The following is a 15,447-nucleotide window of genomic DNA, read 5'->3' as shown; positions in this document are numbered from 1 at the left end:
ATACCCCATCCCCATCCCGCCGCAGCGGAAGAACACCTGGCCCTTCCCTCATTTCCTTCCCGTTCCCAAGGTTGGGTGGCCACGAGCCCCGCAGCCAGCACCATGCCTGGGACACTGGGCTCAGCCTGGTCTGTCTCCCTCTGTGGGTGGCGGAAGGTCCCAGATGGGAGGTGAGGGGTCTGCTGCAGGGTGTCACCTGCCCTATCCCCTTGGGGGGTTCCCTTCCATGACTGTGGGCTCCTGGCTTCTCTGTGGCCATGGGACAGGGATGGATTTGGGGCATTACGCCCCTTCCAGACTGACCCAAAGGGAGGCTTAGGCTCTTCTCGGTTCTATCCTGCTGTTTCAACCTGCTGCTGTTTTGGATTCGTGCAGCAGAAGGGGGTGTGCTCAGGTCCATGGGAAGCTGCTGTCTCCCCCCTCTCACTGGGGAGCGAGCTGACACCCGCCCACCCACAGCCCCAAGTCTCATGAAATGCAGAGCCCAGAGCTGGGAAAATAGGCACCTTGCTGCCCTCGAGCAGCATTTTTTCTCCTCTGTGCCATGAAAGACGGGTTTTGGAACAGCTCGTTAAAGTTGATGAGCAACACAGCAGCACAGGCAGCCAGCAAGAAGCCTGAAGAGGATGCGGGCAATGCCGGCTGGGAGCCCTTCGTTACCCTGCACTGGCCTGTGCCAGCGCTGCGGGCAGAGTTCCTGCCTGCCGGCAGGCGGCCACAGCCAAGCCAGAGTCAGGGGGATCGAGCAGGAGGTTGTGCAGCGGCATCTGGCAATTTTAATTAAGAACCCAGGGAGCTGCTGGCCCGGGGAGCAGCGATGGGATTTCAGAGCAGCTTCCAGCTCTGAGAGCTCAGATCCAGCAGCCACAGGCGGCAGTGAGGCCTGGGGAGGCCCCGTCTGCTCGGTGCAGAGCTGAGTTTCCAGCAGTGCCGTGCTCCATCCGCCTGTGCCGTTTCCTGGCTGCCGGCGCGAGCAGGACTTCACCTTTGATTCGGCCGCAGGTTTTACCATGCAGGTGCTGGGCTGTTGGATGGGCGTGTGTGTTCCCAGACGCCGGAGCAGCCACCGGGCTCCTTGCCATGAGCTCAGATGCCTTTGGCCTGAATCACTGCGTCCCCCGGGCGAAGCCGCCTCTTTATTTTTGGTGAGATGTGGTTATGGTTTGAGGAACCCACAACAATTTATTGTTGTTTAGACAATTAGGGTTAGGGTTAGGGGCAAGGAGTTTTCAGGGTCACTGCCATCATGGAAGAGAGAGAAACTCCTCAGCAAACTTTCTAGTTTATATTATATTCACAGTATGAAATAACCCTGTTGACCAGCTTGGGTCAAGTGCCCGGGTCTCACTCCTCCTCATCCCCACACCTGGTGAGCTTGAAAACACTGAGACCTTGAGACCCGCATGCCATCAACTGGCTGCAGAGTGAGTATTTTCACAAATTCACACACTAGAGTCTTCTAAAAGTGCAGTTTTCCCAAGCATTAGGAGACAAGTGAGTCCTGCATCGCTCAAACCTGGCCAGACGCATGCTCTGGGGGAGGCCCGGCACCGCCATGGTGGTGCCGGGGTCCAGATGGCGGCACCGCACAGGCGTTGGGCAACAGCCGCCCTGGGCAGGTGGCGGCACGGGCCCAACACTCGCCGGTGCAGGCAGCTCCCGGGGGCGCAGAGAGGATGACAATGCTGCCGGGGGCGGGCACAGGCCCGGGGGTGCCACCGGGGCTCCACGGCCCATGGGGCCGGGACCAGGCTCGGATGGGGCCCGGGCGCGGACAATGCCCCGGGTCGGGCCACGTTCCGGCCGTGCGGGCCCGGTGCCGCCCCGCGGGGGTCTCCGCCCCGGTGAGGCCCAGGCCCGGGCCTGGCAGCGCCGGGGGGGGGGGGAGGGGGGGGGGGGGGGGGGGGGGGCTGCCTCGTCGCCACGGCGACCGCCGGGCCCCGCCCCGGGGCTGCCGGTCGCTACTCCGCCTGCGCGGCGAGAAGCTGCTAGAAGGGAGGAGGGAGCGGGCGCGCGCGCGCGCGGAGGGGCGGGGCGCGGGCGGTGCCGCGCGCCAGCCTCCGGCGGGCGGTGGGTGCGCATGCGCAGGGCGGGCGGCAGGAGGTGGCGCGGCGGGTATTTTGCTGCGTCACCAGCGCTGGGCGCCGCCGCTCCCGAGCGCGCGGGGCATTGTGGGAGCGAGGCCGCCTCGAGTCCCGAGCCCGCCGACCGCTGCCGGAGCCACGGCCCTGCGCGCCTGCGCCTGCTCTGCCGCCGCTCAAAGCCGGACCCGGACCCGGACGCGGACCTGGGCTCCCTCCCCACTTCCAGGAGCGCCAACCGGAGCCGCCGCTATCCGCCATGTGAGGCCTGGGGGTGGGAGCGGCGGGGGCGCGCGGCCCGGCCCAAGGAGGCCGCGCTCGGCGGGGGCGGGGGGGGGCGGAGTGGGTTCCCACCGGTCCGCGTGGTGACCTTGGCCGGCCCCGTCGTTGCGGCTCGGGGGAAACCGGCAGGGTCGGGGTCTGCCCCGGATGGCGCCCGCGGAGCTCTCCGGCTGGGCCCCGCCGGGTTCGTCCGTTTCTGACCCGGTCTAAAGCGAACCGGGGCCGCGATCCCCGCCCGCGCTGGGGTGGCGGGTCCCCGTGTGGGAAATGAATGGGGCCGAGGCGGAGCGGCCCCGGTGGGGCCCGTCCCCGGGCGGGCAGCGCCGAGCGTGCGGCGGGTGCCGGGGACGCCCGGGACGGGGCTGCTGAGCGTCGGCGCGTGGTTTGAACGGCGCTGGCGTCTGCCAAACGGTAGTGGCTAAAACTGTGAAAAATTACCGGTAAGTAAGATGTTTTGCCGCCCGTAGCAGGGTGATGCGGTCATCTCTTGCGGAGCTTTCGTCTCTCTGCACCCGAAATGAGAAGGCGCCTCTGGGAAGCGCGTGCAGCACTGGAGCCTCTTCGGCCGCCCTCCCCGGTGCCAGTGCCGCCGTTCCGGGCGCTGCGGGGAGTCGGCAGCGTCCGACCGGGCAGCCCCGGTGCCCACGCTGCCCGCGGCCCCACCAGAGGTGGACCCCGCCGGACGGGGAGCGGAGCAGAGCCTCCGGATTTCTTCTCTGAGCGCGGCCTCCTGCGCTGCGAAGTGCCTTGACGCTGCGGGCGTGCTTCTGCCATGCTGGGGAGTCCTAATTAGCTGGCTGCATTGTAATTCTATTGAGGCTGTTTCAGTGACCCAAAACCGGCGTATGCTGTTCGTAACAGAGCTCCAGTCAGCACGAATGTTCTCTAGCAATGCAAGTGAAAGAAGAGCCGAACTTCGCAGTGTGTGCAGTGTGATGCTCTTAAGAGCGAAATTTGGCTATTAAGGAAGAGGTGCGCTCCCCCTGAAGCCGATAGCGGTGTTACCCACCGACAGTGTGGATTTCCATGGGTTTGGCTTAAGTTCTTGAAGGTAGTAGCACTTTTCTGAGGCTTTTGTTAGTCAGAAAGGTTGATCTGCCCCGGGCATTGAGGGAAGCGTTACCACTCAGTGAAACAGCCAATGTGTCCAGTTACTTTTTGCCGCCTTGTCCTCAGTGAGGCGTTTACTTCAGTGCGGCTCTTCTGAAACTCTGAGTTGTGGGGCTGCTTCATCTTAATGTGACTGAAAGTGAGAAGGATGTAATAAAGTTGGAGTTTTTTTGTTTAATGTCTGTAGAATACATAATCTTGTAACTACAGTGCTACTACATCCTACTTAAAATTGTCTATAGTCTGAAACTTTTTTTTTAATTAAAAAAAAAAAGCCGTTCCAGGGCATATAAATGAAAGCTAAACTAAGTATGTAAAACAGGCTTCTTACTGCTGTCTGGGGGTGAAAATCTTGTTCAGCAGATGACTTTTGCAGTGTCCTCAAACTGTAGGAATTGTCAGGATACTTTCCAGGAAATAAAGCTGGGCTTCCAGCAGGTGCAGCTTAGAGAGTGGACAAGGAAGCACAACGACAGGTTTAGAAACTCCTTGGGGTTGCACTGAGCCACCGACAGCAAGACTTTGAGACTCAGCTCGTGAGTAAAGCGTGTAATAAACTGCTTCTGCGTCTGTGGTGAAGCTGGTGATCAGGGCATCCGCACCAGAACTGTGGCTCCTGCAGAGCCCCCATGGGTCAGATGGAGCAGTGAGGTCACCTGTCAGCAGGGAAACTGCTGCCGTGAAGCTTCTAGAACCTGTTCTTTAGTGCTGTTGTCAGGATTGTCTCCTGAATGTGATGCTTAGAAGAGACAGTCGGATGCAGATGTGTGGTGGCCGTATCTGTTTAGGAAGTCACCAAAACATGTGGGTGGCAGCAAGCATAGATTTGATAGAAGAAATCCTTGCCAAATGTGGAACATGGGTGACTTGTTCCCTTAGCTGTACACTGGTCTAAGTCTGCTATGGTCTGTTGCTATAGCACGTTTAAATTTTCTGTTTCGGAGAAACCTAAATTCCATTAGGATGTGAGGATGATGCATAACCAAAGAACATACCGGGGCTGAGACTGTCAGCATAAGGCCGAGATCCCCTGGGACTAGTTTAGTCGAGCAAGAAGGAGGAGACGTTGGGCTCTCCATATAACAAGTGACCGTGCTTAGAAGTCCTGGCAGTGTTTCTCAGTGCCTGTAGGAAAATAGAAGATTTTCTGTGGGTGTAGGGGAACCATCTCTCTGAAGTGCTCAGAGCATGTGCGCGCTTCGCCATTGGCTTCCGTGTGCACAGTTGCCTCCTTGGAATCTCCGTGTAGGCAGGCAAGGCAAATTAGCTGCGACTTCCGTCTTATCCATAACTTTGGTTAGCAGGTCCAGCGTATCCTGTGTTACTGGTTTGAATGGTAAGTCCTGACTAAAGCACTTCACAGAAGGCCAGAGGAAGGTTTCTGTCTTCCCTTTGGGAGGAGGAGAGATTTGAAAAACAGATAAAAAGAATGAAAGGCAGCTCCAGTATAGCTTTAATTGTAGTAGGCATGTTCAGGGTGGTAAGTACTAAATATCTGGGGAGGCAGCATGCATTTAGTGTTAGAAACACAAATTATGTTCTAGTAAATTTTCCTTTGTCTCTTTCGTGCTTCTCTGTAGGTCGTGTGCTTGTGAGTTCCCTTCAGCTCTAGGACAGTTCAGTAGGGTGTTTGGAAGTCCTGTGAACAGGCTATTGGTGCCTCAGGACCCCTGATCTTGGCAAAGATACCGAGGTCATGGCCAAACCAAAACTACAAGACTGAGGAATGCGTGCAGCTCCCTGGGAAGGCCGGAGATATCTCCATTGACATTGAAAATGTTTGCAAAGTGTTAATGCCATTCAGCAGGAGCCCCTGCATCATTGTGAGCAGGGACACTGAGATTCCTGTTCTGATAACAGTGCGTTTGAGTGATGTACCAAGTTCTGTGCAGTGGGATTTTTGTCATTCAGTGGGGTGAGAAATGGCTGCTGCCCAGTGCCCAAACACAGAGGGAACAGAGCAGGTAATTTCTCTATCTTTTTCCTCCAAGAGTCTTTCATTCCCTATTAGAAGAGGAAACTTGTGTCCAATAAGGAATTTAAAATACCATAGTAAGAAAATTGCTGCTCTGCTGTTGTTTACCTGAATAAGTAGGTGCCTTAGCATTTCCTAATAATGCTGCTAAAAGGGAAAGCATTAGGTTTTCACCTGGTGGGACAGTATCTTGCTTGAAACTAAAGGTTCCATTCAGAAAACACTTGTGTTTTTTAATGCTATTGGAAGTTAAATGCTGTGTTGCTGGCCTCTGATCAGGTGTTTTCTGCACTTCAAACAGGGCTGATGCTGGAAGAGGCAGTTGCGGCCACTTCTGCCACTGTACTGGCCTCTCCTTGAGCTGGCACCAGTGTTTGTGCAGCTGCATTGCAAAGCACTTGCAGCACTGGCGGAGCTCAAAGCTGGCAGGTTGAGGTTTTGACCAGCCCCAGGCTCGGTCCTGATTCTGTTGTCCCACGGGGAGCAGGAGAGGAACAAGCCATGGGGCAAGCAAGTGGGGCTTGTTTGGGGGGTGGCACAGCACTCAGTAAGTAACTTTACTGGATGTGTCACACTTTGATATCAAGAATCAAATCTGTTGATGATCAGGTGAGTCAAAAATCTATTCTGAAAGTTTAGCAATGGTCACCTTAATAAATGTTCTGGAAAGTTAATTACTCTTCTGTCAGGTGGTTGTGCTGTAATGCTTTGAGTGCAATACTGAGAGCAAACATCCACTCCTCAGTGTGTGAGGTAGAAGCCACTCTGTCACCTACAAATAAGAGCGTTGGCTTGCTTTGTGTCCTTGTGTGCTATAGCTTCCTGTAGTCAGTGTAGTTGAAATAAATATCAGGGTAAGTGACCATTCAGCTCAGCATTTAACTTCAGTCTGACTCGCAGGTAGGTCTTTGAGGTCTTCTCTGCAGGGGCATTAGCTATGAAATCCTGGCTTTGGTCTTGCACCTCTGGAAGACAGCCGAAGTGTGAGACGTGCCAGCGGTCTCCTGTGCCTTAGCAACAGCAGCTCGGGCTGGGTGGCTATTTGCTTTCTCCTGGAACGCAGACATGCAGTTGTGGGCTTGGCCTGAGTTGCCAGGAGAATAACTCAAAGTGGTGGGGAGTCCGCGGCCGAGGTGTGCCTAGTTGGGGTCGTTCTCGTCAGCCCACTGAGGATGGCCATGCTTGAGTGTTGCAGGTGAGTTCTCGCTGTAGAACTACAAATACATGAGTTGGTCAAGAGTCCTGCTGTGGTTTTTGTGCCCCGGACAGGCTGTTGCTTGTTGTGGTGTATGTGAAAAGCCAGAAGGATACCAAAGAGCTGTACATAGAGGGTTGTAGCAAGAAGTTGGGACGGTGATTCTTCAGCTCTTGTAGCTGTACTGAATTCAGCTGGGTCTTACAGCAAGTTTGTTGAACAGTCAATTTTTTTTAATAGTATCAGTGTCCAAAAAAATGGCCTTTTCAGTGGTTGTGCTTTGGGGTTTTAACTCTTTGGGTGACAAAAAGCATAATTAAGTCTGCCTATGTAGTTGTTGGGGGTGACTGAAGTTTTGCCATCGTCTGTAGTAGCTTATCTTGAAAAGTTTGTCATAATTTTGATTTGCCTCTGTATCGGGAGAAACATAAGGAAAGCCAATGTTAAGTTTACTGGCAGCGTGGAAGGGTGAGTTTTAAAATTTTTTCAGTATTGATGAAAGATACGAAACTTGATTTGAACTTGTATTAAATGGTCTGTTCACAGGCAGCCTGCATCTGCAAAGTGGTACGACCGAAGGGACTATGTCTTTATTGAATTTTGCGTTGAAGACAGTAAAGATGTTAATGTAAATTTTGAAAAGTCCAAACTTACATTCAGGTGAGTACCTTGGGCCTTCACAAGGCTGAAAGGCATAGGGGGGGGGATACCTAAAGGCTATGCTGGTACTGATTAGATGACATTTTCCTTAAAGTAGCAAGTTCTGTTAATCAAGCATATTTTTTTCTTTAAGACATTTCCTGCTAAACACAAGTGTGTGTGTTTGTTTTTTTTTCTCTTAACAGTTGTCTTGGAGGAAGTGATAACTTTAAACATTTAAACGAAATTGACCTTTTTAATAATATTGATCCAAATGTAAGTATCCTTGTGACTCTCCTCTTACTGTGTTCTTAGTGCTGTATCCTGAAAAATACTGTCCGTTCTTCAGGCAGCTTCCACTATTGTGGGCAAATTCTTCTGTAGACCAGAGGAGTGTGCTTAAACTCAGATCTGTGAATACCATCTCTGGATGGTGTTTTTCAGGACAAAGAACAAGTTGATAGCTTAAGGCAAATGAGTCTAATATAAGCAGTCCCTGGTGAAGTTTGTGATGATTATACTAATAGATATCTGCTCTTTTTCAGGAATCAAAGCATAAAAGAACAGACAGATCTATCTTGTGTTGTTTACGAAAAGGAGAATCTGGTCAAGCATGGCCAAGGTTAACAAAAGAGAGGGCAAAGGTGGGTTTGGGCTCCTTGGTGGCCAGGGCAGGGGTACCTGTTGCCTCCCCTGGTTTTTAATCTTGTTTAATATTTGGGTCATGTTTAAATTATGTAGCAGTTAATGGGTCACTTAACGTGCTTTTGATCAGAACAGCAGTTCTCATTAACCTTCCTTTTCTAACAGTAACAGCTTGTTACTTGCTTGTCCTTAAATGACTTCTTGTGTTGATATGCAGCTCAACTGGCTCAGTGTGGACTTCAACAACTGGAAAGACTGGGAAGATGATTCAGATGAAGACATGTCCAATTTTGATCGCTTTTCTGAGGTATGGGAAGATGAGTATCTGGAGGTTTGGGCTTCGTTGTGGGCCCTGTGTAGGCATACAGGGGCTGACAGCTGGAGGAAGAGTTGTCTTCCTCGGCCTGCCTCCTCTCAGCACAGGCTCTGCTGGTTTGCTGGGGCAGAGCTGTTGCCAGCTCTAACACCCATGGTGGGCTGTCAGCATGGCAGTGAGACAAGCAGTTTGTGCTTGCTGTCAGGTAGGAAATGAATGTTTGTCCTGTTGCAGATGCTGGCACTAACTCAGTGCACTGGTTGGTTTGCACGGCAATTAATTTAAATTTTTTTGCACACTGACCTTGTAATTTCTGCATAGGTGCAGCTGATGGTCAAAACAACTGGTGGCTGTTGGTTATAACAGTTTTAACTATTTTTAGATATTTACAGTGCTCCCTTAGTTCACGTAGAGAGTGTGGTTGGCTTCACCCTCTAACGTGGCTGTTCTCTCTCTGGAACAGATGATGAACAACATGGGTGGAGATGACGACGTAGACTTGCCGGAAGTAGATGGGGCAGATGATGTAAGTACTTTGTTTGCAGTGAATAGGTGCAGGGCTGGCGCAGCGCCCTGCACGTTCACTGCTGCTTGATGAGGTGAAGTCAGACTTGCATTCCCTCTTCAGCACTGTTAAAGCTTAAATAGCACCAAACCTTGTCTGCACAAATGATGTCACCTGGCAAAGTCACCTTCCTGCCCTCCAGCAGTGGCACTGAGGGCGGTGGTGTCAGACAGCTCGGTGTCACCTACCTCTGCAGTGACCGCTGGTTACTGCGGGTCTGTGGGCTCTGGCCAGCGCGGCCAAACTAAGCCCATCCTGTGGAACCTGGGGTTCCTTGACATTTGGACTCTGAGGAAGAGCACGCTTGCCACTGGGCTTTGGAAAGGACAGCTCGTTTGGTGGGGTGGTGGTGGTGGGGAAAAGTGCCTTCAAGTGCAGTCTGCTCCAGTTAATGTTTCTCCTCCTTTCTAGGACTCACCAGACAGTGATGATGAAAGTAAGTTGGTGTTCTCATTTGTTTCCACACACTGTGCAGCAGTGCGAGTGCTTGCTGAATGCTCCTAGTCGAGCGAGAGCCTTGAGCAGAGCCAGCAGATGTTCTGTCCTGTCAGTCTTGCTAAATCCTGGCTGCGAGCTAATGCCGGTGCCTTGCTTGAGCGGTGTGAGACGACATAATCTAGTGAAAGCCTTTCCACACAAGCATGAAATACCAGTTTGACCTTCCCAGCCAGCTGTAGTCCCAGAGAGGCTTTGGCTTTAAGAGCAGCAGGCACGTGCACAGGGTGTTGGTGTCTGGCGCTGCGTGAATAACTCTTGCGTTTCAGAGCAAGAGCAGGGGCGAGGTCAGACCCAACACTGCCCCGTGCCCTTTGTGGTCAAGGGCTGGGTCTTGGTCCTGTCCCTTGTGACATAATGGGGCTCCTGGTGGCTGTTTTTTAAAAAAAAAATAAATATACAAATCCCCCCACCTGCTAACGCTCTTCTCTCTCTCTCTCTAGAAATGCCGGATCTGGAGTAAGGAAAACTGTCGTCTTCAGGGTTTGGGGAAAGAACTTCATCACAACATTTCATAATTGAGATAAGAATTCCTGAGTTGATAGCCCTAAAGGGAGATCCTGCATCCTTTTAACCCATTTTCAGTCCATTTTAAATGGCTTCACTGATGGTAGGTGTGTACCATTGCACGGGGCGGTCTTAAGCCACGAGAGGCAATAACGTTATGCATGAACCATTTTCCAGACTTCCAAAAAAACCCAATTGAGGTGTAGGCAATTGATAGAGAACAGTTGCAATAAAGTTTACAGAGCCTCCTTGCCTCGTAGCGGATGTAATTACAATGGGAGAATCCTGAATTTACACCAAGTGGTAAATGAGCAATTTTTCCCCCTCTGCCCCCTGAAGTATTGTACATTTGTACCGGGAACAAAACTGGCTGAAACAAGGCCGTTGTCATTGGCTCATGAAATTCAGCAGGCGCTGCACAGTACCTCTTGTGGTGTCTTCAGGTCTGTTCCACTAAAGTTTGTATTGAAAAGGAAAAAAAATTCTCTTCATTTGGTGTTAAATTGGCGCGGTGCGGGTGGCTGGAGCCTGTCCCCGTTTGACCCTCAAGCTTTCCATCTCCTCTCCGGGTGCGCGTGGCTGTACGTTGTTGCTTGTCAATCTGTACGTTTAGACCAAATCGTATTTGCACTGTGGGTGTGGCAGCGACCAGCCAGCGGGCGGCTTTGAACCGGGCTGAAAAACCTCAATTTTATGTTCAGAGCAGCGGGGATTTTTTTAATGTCTACATTCTTTCTAATAAACTGTTGAAGACTCCCTGGCTCTCCTTCCACCTGGGCCCTGTCCCTTTGGCCACGTGCAGCAGCGCCTCCTCTCCCGTGGGGGGGCAGCCCCGGGACGGTGCGGGGGTGGGGAAGGGAAGGGGGGGGGGCGGCCCGTCGTGGCGGTGCTGTGGCCGCAGCAGCCGCCCAGACTGAAAGGGGCTCCGACAAGGCCTAGGCCGCGGTCACGGCGCCCGCCCCAAGGACAAGCGCGGGACACGTGCGCCGTCGCTTCCGGTGCCCTTTTAGCGGGGCCCGCCCCTTCCTGTCAATCGCGCTCTAGCCATTCGTGGCGCTCCTCGACGGATACACCTGCAGCCCAATCGCGACGAGGCGGAAAACGAGCGCCCAGGCAGGTCTGGACAATGGGAGAGCGAGTGCACACGGTGCGGCTCAGCGCGGCGCCCAATGGGGGCCCGCGGCGGCGGGTGACGTGCACTGCGGTCCCGCCCCGCGGGGGCCGTGTGGGGCGGGCGGAGCGCTGGGCTCAGTCGGCGCCGCCATGTTGGGGCTCGCGGGTCGCTGCTCGGCCGCCGCCGCCGCCGCCGCCCGGCCGCTGTTGCACCGCGGGGCCGGGCCGGGCCGCGATCTCCTGCCGCTGCTCCTCAGCCGCGCGGCCGGCCCGGCCGCCGCCGCCGGTGCGCGTGAGTGCGGGGCGGCCGCGGGGTCACCTTGGGGCCTGCGTGGGCGAAGGGGCGCGGGGGCCGTTATTGGGGCCCCGTTGTCGGGTTGAAGCGGGACGGGCTGTGAGGGGCGTACAGGGGTCCCGGGTGCACCGAGGGGCGGTGCAGGGGGTCGTGGGTGCTGCGGAGGGGGTGCAGGGGGCCCTGTTTCGTAGGGGGGTGCTGGGCGGATCGAGGGCTGCAGGGAGTCCTGGGTGCACTGGGGGCGAGGGAGTGCAGGGGGCCCGCGTGCTCGGGGGGATGGGGTGCCGGGGTTCTGGGCACATCCCAGGGGAGCTGAGGGGTGCAGGGAACCCCCGGGTCCACACCCCCAAGGCACGTGGGAGCCCGGAGGTGCCCTTTCCCCTCTCGACCTTGACTCGTCCCTCTCCTCCCCCTCCTAGGACGGGACTATGCAGCCCAGGCGGCCCCCGCCGCCAAGGCCGGTTCGACCACCGGCCGCATCGTGGCCGTCATCGGTGCGGTAGTGGACGTGCAGTTCGACGAGGGGCTGCCCCCCATCCTCAACGCCCTTGAGGTGCAGGGCAGGGAGACCCGGCTGGTGCTGGAGGTGGCACAGCACCTGGGTGAGCGTCTGCCGCAGAAGGGCTGCAGAGGGTGGGAGGGGTCCTCCTGTGATGATGTATTTGGATGACTTTCGTTCTCCTGAGTTTGCTGAAGCCATGGATTTCAATCTGAGGAGGAGGAAAATGGCTGCCGGAGGGCTCTGGCCCTACAGGGCTGCAGTTTGAGCATGGCCTGGGCTCATTTTTTCTCTGTGATACTTTGTCCCTGGGTCCCACCGCTCTTCTTGGTCCTCCTCTCAGCAGACTGTTCCCTTGGCAGGGCCTGGGGAAGCCACCAGCAGCCGTCCCCAGGGTCAGCTTGAGGGCGCTGCTGTGACACTGTCCTTGGGCCTTGGCAGGGGAGAATACCGTGCGCACAATTGCCATGGACGGGACAGAAGGCCTGGTGAGAGGACAGAAGGTTCTGGACTCTGGTGCACCCATCCGCATCCCTGTCGGCCCCGAGACACTAGGCAGGATCATGAATGTCATCGGGGAACCCATTGACGAGAGAGGCCCCATCACGACGAAACAGTGAGTGACACCCCAGGCCAGGAAATGAGCATTGTGCAGGGTTTGGAGGTGGGGATGAGGGTTATGGAGTAGCAGATGTGTGTGATTAGGGCTGTGGCATGTCCCTGCCACACTACTATTCTCCTGGGTTGTGAGCAGGGACCGCACTCGCACGCTCTCCTGCCAGCACCAGCCTTGGTTCGGGTGCTCAGCTCCTCTCTCCGCCTCCTGCTGCAGGTTTGCTGCTATCCACGCTGAAGCCCCCGAGTTCGTGGAAATGAGCGTTGAACAGGAGATCCTGGTGACAGGGATCAAGGTGGTGGACCTGCTGGCTCCCTATGCCAAAGGCGGCAAGATCGGTACGTTGCTCCCAGAAGATTGAGGGGGTGTCTGGGGAGGGGGGCACTCTGCCAGCCCCGCTGAGGGTCAGGACCAGTCCATCCGCAGTAGTTTCCTTCGCTGATGAGTAACCATTTGACTTTCGTTCTTCTGAGCTTGCTGAAGCAACATTTATTGATCTGAGGAGGAAAGGGGTGATGGGAGACACCAGGGGCAGCTGGATTGGCTTGAGGTTGAGCATGATTCCTGTTCCCTGCCAGGTTTGTTTGGAGGTGCTGGTGTCGGCAAGACAGTGCTGATCATGGAGCTGATCAACAACGTGGCGAAAGCCCACGGTGGTTACTCAGTATTTGCTGGCGTGGGGGAGCGAACCCGTGAGGGCAATGACTTGTACCATGAGATGATTGAGTCTGGGGTCATCAACCTGAAAGATGCCACTTCCAAGGTGTGATGGGTCTCCTGGGGGACCGGGCGGGGGTGCAGGCGGCAGAGCAGTGCCGTGCCGACACCTGGGTCCTGCCCGCAGGTTGCCCTGGTCTACGGGCAGATGAATGAGCCCCCGGGCGCCCGTGCTAGAGTGGCTCTGACGGGGTTGACGGTGGCCGAATACTTCAGGGACCAGGAGGGTCAGGACGTGCTGCTTTTCATCGACAACATCTTCCGCTTCACCCAGGCTGGCTCAGAGGTCTGTGCTCTGCGCAGCACACCGGCTCCCGGTGCTGAGCGCAGTGGTGCCTTGTGCAGCCTCTCATGGGCTCTTTTCCCTCCCAGGTGTCGGCCCTGCTGGGCAGAATCCCCTCTGCTGTGGGCTACCAGCCCACACTGGCCACCGACATGGGCACCATGCAAGAGAGGATCACCACCACACGGAAGGGCTCCATCACTTCGGTGCAGGTGAGGGCAGGGCCGGCTGTGCTGCACTGGGGGAAGCTGTGGCACCCGCCTCGGGCCCACCATCCCCTCCCACTTCCCCAGGCCATCTACGTGCCAGCTGATGACTTGACTGACCCGGCCCCCGCCACCACCTTTGCCCACTTGGACGCCACCACAGTGTTGTCCCGTGCCATCGCCGAGCTGGGCATCTACCCGGCTGTGGACCCGCTGGACTCCACCTCCCGCATCATGGACCCCAACATTGTGGGCCCTGAGCACTACGACGTGGCCCGTGGGGTGCAGAAGATCCTGCAGGTGAGGGGGCCGGGGCAGCCCCCCGTGGGGTGGGGGCACAAAGGCCAGCACTGGCCACTCACCCCCACCTCGTCTCCCTTCAGGACTACAAGTCCCTGCAGGACATCATCGCCATCCTGGGCATGGATGAGCTGTCGGAAGAGGACAAGCTAACAGTGGCCCGGGCTCGCAAGATCCAGCGCTTCTTGTCTCAGCCCTTCCAGGTGGCCGAGGTCTTCACTGGCCACATGGGCAAGCTGGTGCCGCTGAAGGAGACCATCAAGGGCTTCAAGCAGATCCTGGCAGGTGAGGTGGCCCCGGGGGGGGGCCCTGGGCTGGGCTGGGTGCCCTGCTCCCCCCAGTACCCCTGCTGACGCAGCCTCTCCCCCCAGGTGAATACGACCATCTCCCAGAGCAGGCCTTCTACATGGTGGGGCCCATCGAGGAGGCGGTGGCCAAGGCGGAGAAGCTGGCCGAAGAGCATGCGTGAGGAGGGCCACTGCTCCTCCCCGCCCCCCCCTGCCCTGCGCCGAACCCCTCCAGTATTTAACATTTCCAATAAAACATCAGTGAAAACGTCCTGAGGCCCCGTGTACTATGGTCCCAGTGCTGAGGGGTTGGGGGCCCTGCGAGCCACCTGCCTGCAGGACGGCAAGGCTTGGGGGGCTTTTCTCCCCCCCCCCCCCCCCCCCCGCTGCAGGAGGCCGGGGAGGGGGACAGGCCAGGCACGGCAAGGGGCCCTGCTGGGCTCTGGTCCCCCACAGGGACCCTCGGCCCTTGGGGGGCCCCGGGAGTTGGAAGAGACCTCGCTGGTCCTGTTGTCTGTCTTGGCCCCGCGTCCATGTGTCATTCCCCCCCCCTCCGCCTTTTCAGCTCCACCATTTCACAGCACAAAGGGCCGCTCGGTCCCCGACGGCTGCGGCTTTGTCTGGGGGCGCAGCGCCGGCCCGGACCGCCCCGGGGGCGCCGAGACAACCCCCCGATGCCGTGGAGGCCCCACTGACCCCCTCCACTGGGGGCGTAGGCGGGGGATCCCGGGGTTCCCGCGGGGGGCCCCAGAAGAGCGGCAGCCGGGGGGGACCGGCGCTGGTGCGGGGGTGCCCCCAATTCCCCCAACGCCACCGCTAAGTGCCGCGGTCCCTTTAAATGGTGGTGCGTCCCGCGCGGCGGAGGGCGCGGCGGCCGCTGACATCACGCGGGGCCGGGAGCACCTGCGCCGCCGCCCGGCACCGGCACCGCACCGCACCGCGCCGGGCGGGCACCGCCGCCCCCAGGTAGGCACCGCGCGGGACGGGCCCCGGAGATAGGGACCGCCCCCTTACCCACCCCCCCCCGGGCCGCACCGGGACCCCCGCGGGGCCGGGCCGATCGCACCGGGACCCGCCACCGGACCGGGAGGCCCAACGGGTAGGGAACCCCCGGACCGGGCCCCCTCGGCCCCGCACTGGGAAGGGATTCCCACCGCTCCCGGCGCCGCACCGCGACAACCTCCTCCACACCGGGACCCCCCTTCTTCCCCCGCCGCTCCGGTACCCGGAGGCGACCCCGGCCCCTGCGCAGCTCGGCCCGGCCGGTGCCGCGTGACGTCACCGGGGATCCCGGGGGCCGGGGCTGCCCGCGGGGCCCAGG

General features: G+C 57.2%; 2 protein-coding genes across 2 annotated transcripts; both read left to right on the top strand.

Annotated features, from left to right (window-relative positions):
- The first annotated feature begins 2,179 nt into the window (after positions 1 to 2,179).
- Positions 2,180 to 10,566, top strand: PTGES3 (prostaglandin E synthase 3). Its single transcript, XM_082496378.1, has 8 exons — positions 2,180 to 2,342; positions 7,190 to 7,303; positions 7,489 to 7,558; positions 7,828 to 7,926; positions 8,145 to 8,234; positions 8,707 to 8,769; positions 9,220 to 9,244; positions 9,747 to 10,566. Coding segments are annotated over exons 1-8 (483 nt in total). The 5' UTR covers positions 2,180 to 2,340; the 3' UTR covers positions 9,767 to 10,566.
- A 496-nt stretch (positions 10,567 to 11,062) lies between these two features.
- On the top strand, positions 11,063 to 14,397 carry ATP5F1B (ATP synthase F1 subunit beta). The gene is made up of 10 exons (XM_082496346.1): positions 11,063 to 11,215; positions 11,638 to 11,820; positions 12,159 to 12,333; positions 12,550 to 12,671; positions 12,912 to 13,096; positions 13,178 to 13,336; positions 13,423 to 13,545; positions 13,627 to 13,839; positions 13,923 to 14,124; positions 14,211 to 14,397. The coding sequence occupies exons 1-10, from the start codon at positions 11,074 to 11,076 to the stop codon at positions 14,306 to 14,308; spliced, it is 1,602 nt and encodes a 533-aa protein (XP_082352472.1). The 5' UTR covers positions 11,063 to 11,073; the 3' UTR covers positions 14,309 to 14,397.
- Positions 14,398 to 15,447: the final 1,050 nt, after the last annotated feature.

This window comes from Vanellus vanellus, assembly GCF_965231255.1.
Source record: "Vanellus vanellus genome assembly, chromosome: 28".
Classification (NCBI taxonomy): domain Eukaryota; kingdom Metazoa; phylum Chordata; class Aves; order Charadriiformes; family Charadriidae; genus Vanellus; species Vanellus vanellus.
The sequence above is the reverse complement of the archived record's forward strand: the minus strand, read 5'-3'. Positions and strand labels throughout refer to the sequence as shown.